General features: G+C 42.3%; 1 protein-coding gene across 1 annotated transcript; it reads right to left on the bottom strand.

Moving 5' to 3' along the window:
• Positions 1 to 1,442: 1,442 nt before the first annotated feature.
• Positions 1,443 to 12,014, bottom strand: LOC148164088 (small ribosomal subunit protein eS12-like). The gene is made up of 5 exons (XM_088023751.1): positions 11,978 to 12,014; positions 9,364 to 9,436; positions 8,861 to 8,918; positions 5,037 to 5,162; positions 1,443 to 1,787 (listed from the first exon to the last, which is right to left on the bottom strand). The coding sequence occupies exons 1-5, from the start codon at positions 12,012 to 12,014 to the stop codon at positions 1,476 to 1,478; spliced, it is 606 nt and encodes a 201-aa protein (XP_087879877.1). The 3' UTR covers positions 1,443 to 1,475.
• Positions 12,015 to 13,754: the final 1,740 nt, after the last annotated feature.

Genomic DNA, 13,754 nt, shown 5'->3' with positions numbered 1-13,754 from the left:
GTGCCCAAGACGGTCCCTGTCTCTCAACCAGGAACTTCAGCTACTTTAGGGCTTTGGAATGTTGGCCTTACTTCTCCTGTCATCTTCTACCTCCTGACTTTTCAATCTGCTCTCCTCTTGTAGCTGGATCCATTTCACTGCATATCACATCTCAGGAGACTGGATCACAGAAGTGATTTCAGGACTCACAACTGAGCAAAGGCCTCAAGCTCAATAAATATCAGCTGGATGAATGAATCGTTTCTATATGCATAATCCTTCTGGACAAGCAATTTCACCTAATATCTCCGGGCAAGAAGGGACAAAGAATGGCAGCATGTTGGGGCGCCTGGGTGGCTCAGTCAGTTAAACGGCTGCCTTCGGCTCAGGTCATGATCCCAGGGTCCTGGGATCGAGCCCCGCATCGGGCTCCTTGCTCAGCGGAGAGCCTGCTTCTCCCTCTCCCTCTGCCTGCCTCTCTGCCTACTTGTGCTCTCTATCTCTCTGTCAAATAAATAAAATCTTAAAAAAAAAAAAAAAAGAATGGCAGCATGTTAAGAACGATTACCTACATAAACCAAATCTGACTAGGGAAGGTAGGGAGTTTGGCAGAGTGAAAGAAGACTTCAACTATACCTCCATTTTGATCTCTGTACTTTCTAAGTGATTCAGTTCTTTCCAGCTCATCTCTTAACTCAGGCAAAAGACCCAGCGGGCAAAGCAGCCTCTGATGGGAACTGAAACTATCCCTTCAAGCAATAAGGTCTGCCCTGAGACTGCAAGACCCCGCCCTTGACAATGGTCGAAGTTACCTCCATTGTTCCCCAGCGTGTACCCACCCACCTTTGTCCTCCATTCTCCTCATATAAACCTGGAAGTAATTTCAGCATTTTGGAGACCGTCTGAGACACTAGTCAGCTGTCTTCCTGCTGTCAGGCTCCCGGAAATTAATTCTTTTCTTGTTTCACTACCACTCATTTCTGTGTCTTTGAATTTTGTCAGTGGCGAGTGGCCGAAACTGGTCTGTATGGGACCCCCCAGAGCCAGGAGATCTTGTGCCCCTATGTTCAGGCTAGAAGGGTAATAGCATGGTTCTTTAGAAACTGGTTTGCAATATACTGATGGGTCATTTCTGGACAGTCATTGGGCCACATGAGATTGGGGCTCTCTTTCTTCCTTGTCAGAATGACAGAATTTTTCCAGGTTGGAAGAAACCTCTCCCCTGCCCCCCACCACTGTTTTCCTCTCCAGACCTCTCCCTCTCTCTCTCTCTTTTTTTAAGATTTTATTTATTTATTTGAGAGAGACAGACAAAGCAGGAGCGAGGGGGAGGGAGAGTGGAGAAGCAGGCTCCCCACTGAGGAGGGAGCCTGGCATGGGACTCGAGCCCAGGGCCCTGAGATCACGACCTGAGCCAAAGGCAAACGCTTAACTGACTAAGCCACCTAGGCACCCCCTTTTTTTTTTTTTTTGGAACAAAAACCAAGTTTATTTGTTCATTTCTTGCACTTGAAGTATTCCTCGATGACAGCCTTCGCCTGAGACTCTTTGCCATAGTCCTTAACCACCACACAACTGCAACCAACCACTTTACGGGGTTTTCCCTCTCTGTCAATTTTACAGAGGCCTACCCATTCCCCTAGTTTCTTGTTGTCATCAACCTTGATTAGGTTGATTTGGTGTTCAGCACAAAGGGCCTCCACCAACTTGACATACATAGGCTCATCACAGTTGGATGCAAGCACACAAAGATGGGCCTGGCACTTGTCTAAGGCTTTGGCAGCTTCGCGAATTCCACGTAGGCACCCCTTTCTTTAATTTTAAGTAATCTCTTCACCCAGTACAGGGCCCAAGCTCACAACTCCAAGATCAAGATGCCCACACTCCACTGACTGAGCCAGCCAGGCACCTCAGCCCTCTCTTTCTTGTATTAATGTTGCAAGTGCATAAGGGCAGATCTCTGTGCTTTTCCCTTTCAGGTGACCTAAGTGACAAAGAAGGTGGGAACCAATTCTTTCTGGAGAAAAGACCTGTCTAGCCTGTTCTCTTTTCCCTCTGGTATCTCTTCTCTTCAACTTACTGTCTTCCATGTGACCAATTGGTAGTAATATTTGGGCTTGGGGTTATGGAGAAATAAGGGTCAATTGAGTCATTCTTGCCAGAGTTCCCTGGCTCAGGGTTTCATACACAAGCCCAGCAACAATAAAACAAAGACTGTTACTCTTCTAATTTAACATAGTCTCATCCCAGGTAATGGGATCCCTATTAGAGCTGTTTCTTTCCTTTTTCTTTTCTTCCTCCACAAGGTGTCTGGAAGGCAGTGCTTAGGTGACCTCATGATTTCTCAGAACCCATGTTCTTCTCTGGATCGTCATCAATTTGTACTGCAAGGATGCTAGTCTGGTCTTTTACCTGAGCTGCCAATCATAAGGTCTGCTTTCCTGGTTCTTCTCCTTCCCCAACTCCCATGGCTGGCAGGAACTTTTCTTGCATCATATCTACCTCCTTGCCAGGATGGAATGTGTCAACACCTACTTCCCAGAGGCCTACTAGCAGATTGGCTACTCGGAAACATAATTTACAGGATAGAGGAAAGCACACACATACACCCACAGCCACACACTTTATCACATTATTTTGCTTTATCATGGTCTGTTGTCTGAATGTCACCTTTGGTAACCCTGCCGGGGGAAAGAACCTGGAATTTGGGATTACCCCAAATACTTCATAAAGTCAGGCTCTTACGGGTCATTTCTAGTGTTACTTCTACATATGGCTTTCTTTCTCATTATACTCTCCTCATATATCCCAGTAAAATGTTCAGGGATTTTCTGTTTTGCTTACTGTTGTAACCGCAATGTCTAAATAGTATGTGGCACATAGCAGGTGTTCGGTAAGTATTTGTGGAATGAATGAAGGGTAGATCACATCTGCTGTGTCTGGATTTTTCCAGGTCAGCTGTCAGAGGTGACCTTGCTTCCCTGGCCGCCTTGCACCTGGGAGTTCATGTGGTGCCCACAGCACATACCAGCTCAGAGGTGGTAGCTGAAGTGGTGGGGCTTGGTGAGGTCTCTCAGGAAGAGCAGGACTGAGAAGAAATGGGGGCCAAGAGTAGCCCTAAAGGAGAGTTCTCAAACTTAAATCTCAGAACCCCTCCCTTTATAGTTTTAAAAATTGTTGAGGGTTCCCAGAAACTCTCTTTACATGGGTTATACAATATTTATTGTGTGAAAATTGAAACAAAACTTTTAAAATATTAATTTGTTTAAAATTAACAACAAAAACACATTACAAGTTAGCATAAATAACATTTTCATTTAAAACATACTCACCCCATTGGGTATCTGCCTTGGGCTTGGGTCATGATCTCGGGGTCCTGGGATCGAGCCCTGTATGGGGCTCCCTGCTCAGTGGGGAGCCTGCTCCTCCCTCTCTCTCTGCCTGACACTCCTCCTGCTTGTGCTCTCTCTCTCTCTCTGTCAAATAAATAAATAAGTAAATAAATAAATACAAACAAAAATACATAAATGAAACATAGCTATCTTTGGGGCCCCTGGCTGGCTCAGTCAGTGGAGCAGGTGACTCTTGATCTCCAGGTTGTTTGAGACCCATGTTGGATGTAGAGATGACTTAAAAAAGGGGGGGGTGGGGCCTGGGTGGCTCAGTCAGTTGAGGGACTGACTCTTGATTTCAGCTCAAGTCAGGATCTCAGGGTTGTAGGACTGAGCTCTGTGTTGGGCTCTGTGCTAAGCGGGGAGTCTGCTTGAGATTCTCCCTCTCCTCCCTCAGCCCCCCCCCCGCTCACTCGCTCTCTCTTAAATAAAATCTTTAAAATCTTAAATAAAATCTTTAAAAGTAAATAAATAAATAATAAAAAATTTTAAGAGTTAAAAATTAAAAAAAAAAAAAAGAAACACAGCCATCTTTTCCAAAACACAAGTCGCTAACAGGAGGGGCATTTAATTTTTGGCAAATTGCCTATGTCTGGCTTCATAGAAGGCAGCTGGATCCTCCTATCTGCCTGTGCGTTCAATCTGTTGTGATATGTTTTAGTTGAAATTCGGTCTCATACAGACTTGTAGTGGGAAAAGGGAGGATCTTGGGGCCTCTGGGGGTTCTCTGACCACATTCTAAAAAGTGCTGTCCTAAAGTGAAAGTTGCTGCAGGAATACGGATGATCTTCTCTGTTACAGAGCCCCCAGCTCTCCAGGGAGTCCAGACCACAATAGGAGCACAGAATCCCTGTTTCTCACTCTCCCTCCCTCCCTCCCACCTCTTTGCTTAGGATTGCACCATTCTTTTTTTTTTTTTAATAGGATTGCACCATTCTTTTTTTTTTTTTTTAAGATTTAATTTATTTATTTGACAGAGAGAGATACAGCGAGAGAGGGAACACAAGCAGGGGCAGAGGGAGAGGGAGACGCAGGCTTCCCGTGGATCAGGGAGCCCGATGCGGGGCTCGATCCCGGGATCCTGGGATCATGACCTGAGCCGAAGGCAGACTCTTTAACGACTGAGCCACCCAGGCGCCCCTGCACCATTCTTTAATAATGTATGAAACAGCTGACAACCTCGAGCAGGAAAATTAGATAAGACATAAGTTCTTCCGGGAGTCTGCCCATCTTGGGTAGAAGGGAGTGTAACAGGCATCTCAGAAAGGGGATGAGGGAAACAACACATGCATTTTCAGTCCAGAGAGAAAAGAGGTTATAAAGTTCAGGTGCATTTGTGAGCAAATGTGTCTCAGCGCCCGGGCTGAAAAAAGGAAACAATGAAGTTCAGCCTGCTAGGCATGTGTGGAAGGAGCTGGTTTCTGTAATTACATTCTACCTCTGTATCTTCTTGGGCTTTGCTGGAGGCAGGGCTTTATCTCCCTTGGTTGAAGATCTGATGGAAAGATAGCAGACTACCAGGTACAGTTCTAAGGACTAGTCAATTCTCAGCACTTCGGAGTGGCCTTACTCCCATGGTGGGAAGGCTTCAGGTCACACGTTCTGTTTATAACCCCTTCCTCATGGGCTAATACTACCACCACCTTCCCTGTGCATCTGGCTTACCTGCTTTATAGAAGGAAGGCACAGCCAACAGCTGTCACTAGGCCTTGGAGGCCCCACATCCCACGAGAGGCCCAGCTCTACCTGGAAGATGTCTGTGGGGATGTGAGTGACTCTGGACAGCTGTAGCTAGAGGCAAGAGTCACACCCTGCAGTATTTTAATAAACAGATGAAAGTCCTAAATTTGTACCTGGAATTTTCCAAGGATTTTTTTTTTTTTTTAACTACTAAGGAATAAACTTACCATCTCTGCTATGCTCCTATCCCGACTTGTGACATCTTTTGCATTATTGCTCTACATTGCTGTTTAGGTGGCCCGGGATCATGACTGGCCTGTTTTATTTATTTATTTATTTATTTTTTTAAAAGATTTTTATTTATTTATTGAGAGAGAGAGAGAGAATGGTAGAGAGAGAGCATGAGATGGAGGAAGGTCAGAGGGAGAACAGACTCCCTGCTGAGCAGGGAGCCTGATGCAGGACTTGATCCCGGGACCCCAGGATCATGACCTGAGCCGAAGGCAGTCGCCTAACCAACTGAGCCACCCAGGCACCCATGACTGGCCTGTTTTAGCCCAGTAATCCCCAAGTCTCATACAGTGCTTGGTACATAGAAAGCACTTCAAAATTTTTACTGAATGAAAGTTAAGTAAGTGAATTCTGGTGGTCTTATTTTAATGCGTGCCAAAAGTGTGTGCTTTTCATAGGTTATGCCATTCTTTAAAAGATTTTATTTTTATTTATTTGACAGAGAGAGAGAGCACAAGCAGTGGGGGAGGGGGGGAGCGCAAAGGGAGAGGGAGAAGCAGGTTCCCCACTGAGCAGGGAGCCCGACCTGGGGCTCCATCCCAGGACCCCGGGATCATGACCTGAGCTGAAGGCAGATTCCCAACTGGCTGAGCCACCCAGGAGCCCCAGCATTATGCTATTTAATTAAGCTGTTCATGTAAAGCTTATCTTCTGAAGAAGGTATAAGCTCTTTGAAAGCAGGAAATGTGTATTTGTGAGGTTTTTTTTTTTTAAGATTTTATTTATTTATTTGACAGAGAGAGACAGTGGGAGCAGGAACACAAGCAGGGGGAGTGGCAGAGGGAGAAGCAGGCTTCCCGCTGAGCAGGGAGCCCGATGTGGGGCTCGATCCCAGCACCCTGGGATCATGACCTGAGCCGAAGGCAGACGCTTAATGACTGAGCCACCCAGGCACCCTATTTGTGAGTTTTTAGACGTTCTGCATAGCAACCTATATCCACCTATCTAATGGGAGTGCTCCCCAGATCATTCTAAAAGACGCATCTTCTTTTATATAGTGTTAAAAGCTATATATATATATTTTATCATTTTGCTACAGAGCAGGACCTGCTTATTTTTTTTAAAGTCCCACTAATAGTTTTAGATAAAGAAAGTTACTAGTTTATGGTCTAATAATATTCTTCCTTATTCAGAAAAAGTCCCAGCTAAAGAGCTTGCTTTACTACACATTTTGTAATAAAATCAGGCTATACATGGAAGCGGATGTTTAACATACCAGGTCTTCCACATCATTTCCAACCAAAGAAGCTCTGCTTTTATCTGTTTCAAATGGAAAAGTTTACACAGGTTTGTTTTTTTTTTTTTTTAACTTAGATCAGGACAGCAGTGCCTGGGAAGGAATATACAGTATTTCAGTGGAAAACTTGACAGACATCAAAATAACAAGGTGAATAAATTAATAGAGAGGCCAGACAGAGAAGTTTTCCAAATAGAAAGAGAAGACTTCTGTGTCTCTCCAGAAACTCACTTTACCTATTAGCTCAATGAATAAGTATAAACAAGGATTGGGGTTTTTGTTCTTGTGTTGTTTTTTTAATATAACAGCTTTATTAAGAAAAATTCATATACCATAAAATTCACACTTTCAAAGTTTACAATTCAATGGGTTTTAGCATATTTATAAAATTGTGCAACCATCACCACAATATAATTTTATTTAATTTAATTTATTTTTTTTTAAGATTTTATTTATTTATTTGAGAGAGAGAGAATGAGAGATAGAGAGCATGAGAGGGAAGAGGGTCAGAGGGAGAAGCAGACTCCTTGCTGAGCAGGGAGCCCGATGTGGGACTCGATCCCGGGACTCCAGGATCATGACCTGAGCCGAAGGCAGTCGCTTAACCAACTGAGCCACCCAGGCGCCCACCACAATATAATTTTAAAACATTTTTTTTAAGATTTATGTATTCATTTTAAAGAGAGAGAGAGAAAGCATGAGCAGGAGGAGGGGCAGAGGGAGTGGAAGAGAGAGAACCTCAAGCAGACTCCTTGCTGAGTGCGGAGCCCAACATGGGGCTCAATCCCAGGGCCCTAAGATCATGACCTGAGCCTAAACCAAGTGATGGCCATTTAACCGACTGAGCCACCCAGACACCCTAATTTTAAAATAATATTTTTAGGGCGCCTGGGTAGCTCAGTCAGTTAAGCGTCTGCCTTCAGCTTGGGTGATGATCCCAGGGTCCTGGGATTGAGTCCTACATTGGGCTCCCTGCTCAGTGGGGAGCCTGCTTCTCCCTCTGCCCCTCACCCACTCATGCTTGTGCTCACTCACATGCTCTCTCTCTGAAATAAATAAATAAAATAAAATAATATTTTTATTAAAACAAACATTTTGTTTTGTTTCCAAAAGAAACCCCATAGCCATTAGCAGTACCTCCCCATTCCTTCTTCCCCAGCCCTTAGCAACTACTAATCTACTTTCTGTCTCTATAGATTTGCCTTTTCTGGACATTTCATATAAAAGGAACATTATATTATGGGGCCTTTTGTGGCTGGCTTCTTTCACTGAGCATGTTTTCAAAGTTTGTCCATGTTATAGAGTGTATCAGTACTTCATTCCTTTTTATGGCTGAATATTATTCCATTGTATGGCTATATCACAACTTGGTGGTCCATCCATTAACTGACAGGCACTGGGGTTGTTTTCACTTTTTGGCTATTGTAAATAATGCTGCTATTTTATGTACAAGTTTGTGTGTGTGTGTAAATATATATTTTGTTTCAATTCTCTTGCGTATATACTTAAGAGTGAAATTGCTGGGTTATAAATAACTATGTTTAACATTTTGAGGAACTGACAAGCTTGTTTTCCAAAGCAGGTGCACCATTTGACAATCCTACCAGCAATATATGAGAGTTCTAATTTCTCCACATCCTCACCATCTGTCATTTTGTTGTTATTGTTGTAGCAAGCCTAGTGGATGTAAAGTGGTATCTCATTGTGGTTTTTTATTTGCCTTTCACTGATAATTAATGATGTTGAGCATTTTTTCATGAACACATGGCCACTTATATATCTTCTTTGGAGAAATGTCTATTCGTATCCTTTGCCCATTTTTTAAGCTGGGTTATTTGTCTTTTTATTACTGAGTTGTAAGAGTTCTTCATATATTCTGGATACAAGTCCCTTGTCAGATATATGATTAGCAAATAATTTTTCCCATTCTGTGCATTAGGTTCCATCCTTAACTCTAAACTTTGGGCAAATTACTTCACTTTCCTCATTTGGAAAGTAAGTGGATTCAAAAGACTCATTTTTGAATTAAGATGCATATCACTGGGAGCAGGTGCTGGTGCTCCAGAAGTGTAAGACACCAAGGGTTCCATGTGATCCCTCTTCTGAAATGCCAATATTATTCAAAAATTTGGGGTAAGCAGAATCTTAAAAGTCCAAAGGAAAGAAAAACCGTATTGCTGAGTAAATGGAAATCTTGACACTTTTGAGAACCTGGTGGCAACAGTATTACAGTGGTGCCAAAGTAATCAGGGTGAGGGGACTTTAGAGAGAGAAATTATACCTGACCGTTGGAAGCAATGAGCTGAGCATGTGACTTCACAGCATGAAGCTTCAGAGCTCTTTTTGGAAAAAAAAACAATTTTATTTTGTGGCTTTTAACTTTTGACCACTTAAAAATCATTAGCTCACACAAATCAGCTCATTTTCCTGCTGCCATTATTTTATTTAATTTACTTTTGTTTCTATTTTATTTACTAGGTGGTGTTTATTTTTTTTTTTTAAGATTTTATTTATTAACTTGTCAGAGAGAGAAAGAAACAAACAGGGGGAGTGGCAGGCAGAGGGAGAAGCAGGTTCCCCATTGAGCAAGGAGCCCAATGCAGGACTCCATCCAAAGACTCTGGGATCATGACCTGAGCCAAAGGCAGACACTTAACCAGCCGAGACACTCAGGCATCCCTACTAGAGGTGTTTTGTTCTACTTCCCACCATAGTCAGTTTCCTAAAAATACAAAATATCAAAGATTCTTGATTTTCTTGACTTTTAGTCATATTTTTATATACCTGTTTCGAGTGTTATAATTCTGAAAAACTACATTTTCCACACCAAACACGGATAGGTGTTCAAAAACAGGAACTTTGAAGTATAATCTCAAAACAGTTAAAAGAAAAAAAGGCAAAATAATAAGGGGAAATGACAATAACCTGAAATTACCAAAGGTTGAAACAGACATGTCATTGATTGTCTCTGGGGTACCCCAAGATGAATTTGAGAGGGCAGAAGATGACAAATAGCACTCTACAGCTGCAACTACTAAGTCATTAGGAAGGAGCACAGGATATTCTTAGATGCTTATTTCAAATATGGGTTCTAGCCTGTAGTGAATGTGCAAAAACCAAAACCTTGTGTTTTTCTGTTTGAGAATACCCAGACCAAAAAATGGAAGGAGATTTAGCTTCTGCAGCCATATTTAAAAACCAATAATATAGAGGTGTCGAGCTGGCTCAGTGGGTAGAGCATACAACTCTTGATCTTGGGGTTGTGAACTCAAGCCCCACACTGGGCATGGAGCTCACTAAAAACAAAAAAAACAAACAAAAATAAATGCCAAAAAAACAATAATATTATGTCTAAGATGGGCCTAGCATATATATATAAATGTATGTTTATATAAATGCATAAAGAACACAACTCAACAACTAAAGATAAATAGCCTAATCAAAAACTGGACAAAGGCCTTAAACAGACATTTATCCAAAGAAGATATACATGTGACTAATAAGCATATGCAAAGATGATCAGCATAAATAGTCATTAGGGAAATGTAAATCAAAACCATGAGATACTGGGGGAGCCTGGCTGGCTCAGTCGGTGGAGCTGTGACTCTTGATCTCAGGGTCATGAGTTTGCCCCCACGTTGGGTGCAGAGATTACTAAAAATAAATAAATAAACTTAAAAACAAACCATAAGATACCACTACATACTCACTAGGATGGCTATAAGCACAAAAACAAACAAAAAACAACCAGAAAACAAATGTTGGGGAGGATGAAGAGAAATTGGAAGTCTCATACTTACTGGGGGGAATGTAGAATGGTGCATTCACTCTGGAGAAGTTTGGTGGTTCTCCAATAAACATCTGATCACCATATGACTCAGCAATCCCACTCGTTAGGTATATACCCAAAAGAACAAAAACTTGTGCACGAATGTTCATAGCAGCACTATTCACAATAGCCAAAAGGTGGAAATAATCCAGATGTCCATCGATTAATGGTTATACCAACAAGAGTGGTATACCCATACAATGGAATAGTATTTGGCCATAAAAAGGAATGAAGTACTGATACACACTATGACATGGATGAACTCTGAAAACATGCTCACTAAAAAAAGCCAGACACAAAAGGCCACATAGTCTACAATTACCCTTAAATGCAGTGTCCAGAAAAGGCAAGTTCCTAGAGACAGAAAGCAGTTCAGTGGTTACCAGGAGCTATGGAAGGGGGAAATGGAGAGTGACTACTTAAGGGATAAGGGGTTTTTCTTTCAGAGTGATAAAAATGTTCTGGAACTAGGTAGTGATAATGATTGCACAAGACTGTGATTGTACTGTTACTGAATTGTATACTTTAACTTAGTTAACATGGCAAATTTTATGTTATGTATATTTTACCATAATTAAAAAAAATAATTCAGGGGCAAGTAAGGGAATAAATCAAAATAATAAATTGTGCAAAATTTCCAATGCAAACTTTTTCAATACAAACTAATTTCTTGGGGCCCCTGGGTGGCTCAGTCGTTAAGCATCTGCCTTCAGCTCAGGTCATGGTCCCAGGGTCCTGAGATCGAGCCCCGTATCAGGCTCCCTGCTCCACGGGAAGCCCGCTTCGCCCTCTCCCACTCCCCCTGCTTGTGTTCCCTCTCTCGATGTGTCTTTCTGTCAAATAAAAATAAATAAACAAATAAATAAATAAAAATCTAAAAAACAAAAAACCCACAAACTAATTTCTTGAAACTTAAAAGAAAATCCATAGCAGAGAGCTATTTAGTTGAAAGCACAAACAAGCAAGTTACAAATTGCTTGAAGCTCCCCTCACAACTGATTGGGCCAAGAGTGGATACCAAATACAAGCTGGGTCACTCAGAGCCTTTTCTTGGGAATTTAGGAGACTCCCATAGTTCACTTGGTCATGGGACAGAAAAGAATCCGCACTTTAAGAGTTACTAGTATGTGTTGGTGTCCCAGAGCTCATGTTTCCACTCATGCTTGGTTAGTTTCCCATGGATTCCTTGAGCTTGGCATTCTTACAATAAATCCCTTTTAAAAATTAAATAAATAGATGGATAGATAGATAGATAGATGATAGATAGATAAATAGATAAATCCCATTTTGCTTGAGTTAGTTTGTATGGTTTCTTCTCTTTGAAACCAAACATCTAATCCCCATACATAAGATATTTAGGTTTTTAGGTGTTTTAGGACATTTAGGTAAAGTAATATTACCAATGGTATTAGGTTCCTACTGCTGCTATAACAAATTACCACAAATTTAGTGGCTTACTACAACTGAAATTTATTTTCTCACAGTTCCAGGAGCCAGAAGTTCCAACAGCAGGGTGGTGGCTCCCTTTGAAAGCTCTCAGAGAGAACATCAGTTCCTGTCTCTTCCAACCTCTGGTGTTTCCAGGTGTTCCTTGACTTGTGGCCATCTCGTAATCTCTGCCTCTATGGTCACATTGCCTCCTCCTCTTCTGTGTGTCTATTTTACCAGATGTGGGCTCGATCCCAGGACCCTGAGAACATGACCTGAGCCGAAGGCAGACGCTTAACCGACTGAGCCACCCCGGCGCCCCAGTCTTTTGGCTTTGAGTGTCCCTCCCCTCTCTTTCTAGCCTCTCGGAAGTGCACTCGCCTACAGATGTTGTCCCTACTCACATAGCTTCTGGGGTTCCCGCAGCACAGATGGGGAATTCTCAGTTGCTCAGCGGGGTCCCAGTGCCCCTCTCACTATGACCTCTGTCTAATTGTACAACTTCTCTGGATTATTTTCTGTTTCTTACCCGTGCCTTCCTTGCACACTTATGCCTTTATGCCTTCGCTTTAACTTTAAAATCCTGTCAGTCTGCTTTTAAAAGAACGATGTATTTTTTTTTAAACGTAAAATAAGTACTAAAGGCCTAAAACAAAACCAGAGGGCTCCTGGACCCGCTGCCTGCCCTTGCTCCCCGCTTGAAGCCTTTCAACCCTCTTACCTGGTATTTAGTATTAACCTTCATATTTTCTTTTATTAATTTTTTTAAAGATTTTATTTGTTTATTTGAGAGAGAGTGAGAGAGTGGCAGAGGGAGAGGGAGAGGGAGAAGCAGGCTCCCCGCGGAGCAGGGAGCCCACACCATGCGGGGCTTCATCCCAGAACCCTGGGACCATGACCCGAGCTGAAGCCAGACGCTCAGCGGGCTGAGCCACCCAGGCGCGCCAACCTTCATATTTTAAAATACAATGCTAATAGTGCTATATTTAGTTTTTTGGCTTAAGATATAAACCAATGACTTTCTACTATGAAGATGAGGTTTTATTTTTTTTAAAGATTTTATTTATTTATCTGAGAGAGAGAGAATGAGAGATAGCACGAGAGGGAAGAGGGTCAGAGGGAGAAGCAGACTCCCCGCCGAGCAGGGAGCCCGATGTGGGACTCAATCCCGGGACTCCAGGATCATGACCTGAGCCGAAGGCAGTCGCTTAACCAACTGAGCCACCCAGGCGCCCTGAAGATGAGGTTTTAGCTGTATTATTATCCAGATCCCACTTACATATACATACATAAACACAATTAAATACATATATTCTCCTTTCCCATCCTCCTAATATAGTCATAGCGTAAGTTTGGATTCTATTGATATTTGGTGGTTTGCATGTGATCTGTTGTACTATGACTATACTCTTTCTTGTACTTTTGCTCTTCTTTGGAATTAACAATTGCCTTGCTCTCTCCTTGACTTCATTTTCTTTGCTTCATTTTCCATTTACCCCGCATTTATTCATCCCCAAGCTCACTGCCAGAAGCACCTCTCTTCTCAATTCTTTCAAACGTATTGTGGGTTCTATCGATTCTGTCTTTTTCTTGAAAATCCTCCTCTCCTCCCCAGAATCTTCTGTCCTCCTACCGCAGTCTGGGCCACCTTCTCCTTAGGCCACCTGTGCAGCTGTGGCCCTGAGCTCACTTCTCGCCCTGATTCTGGAAATTCCCTTCACTCCTCTCTTGTGCAGGAGGAGTTTCCTGGATCCCATGTCTTATTCTTTCTTGGTTTACTCTCTTTCATGAAATTACTCTTCTAGTAGCTTCCTGGGAAAAACTGCACGGAGTAAATTTCTTGACCTGTTATATATTTGAAAGATATTTATTCTACCCTTATACTTGATTGATAGTCAGTTTAGGCTGCTAGAACAAA

This window comes from Eumetopias jubatus, unplaced genomic scaffold (genome assembly GCF_037043125.1).
Source record: "Eumetopias jubatus isolate StellerSeaLion01/CBP00866 unplaced genomic scaffold, mEumJub1_p1.0 scaffold_6, whole genome shotgun sequence".
NCBI lineage: Eukaryota > Metazoa > Chordata > Mammalia > Carnivora > Otariidae > Eumetopias > Eumetopias jubatus.
The sequence above is the reverse complement of the archived record's forward strand: the minus strand, read 5'-3'. Positions and strand labels throughout refer to the sequence as shown.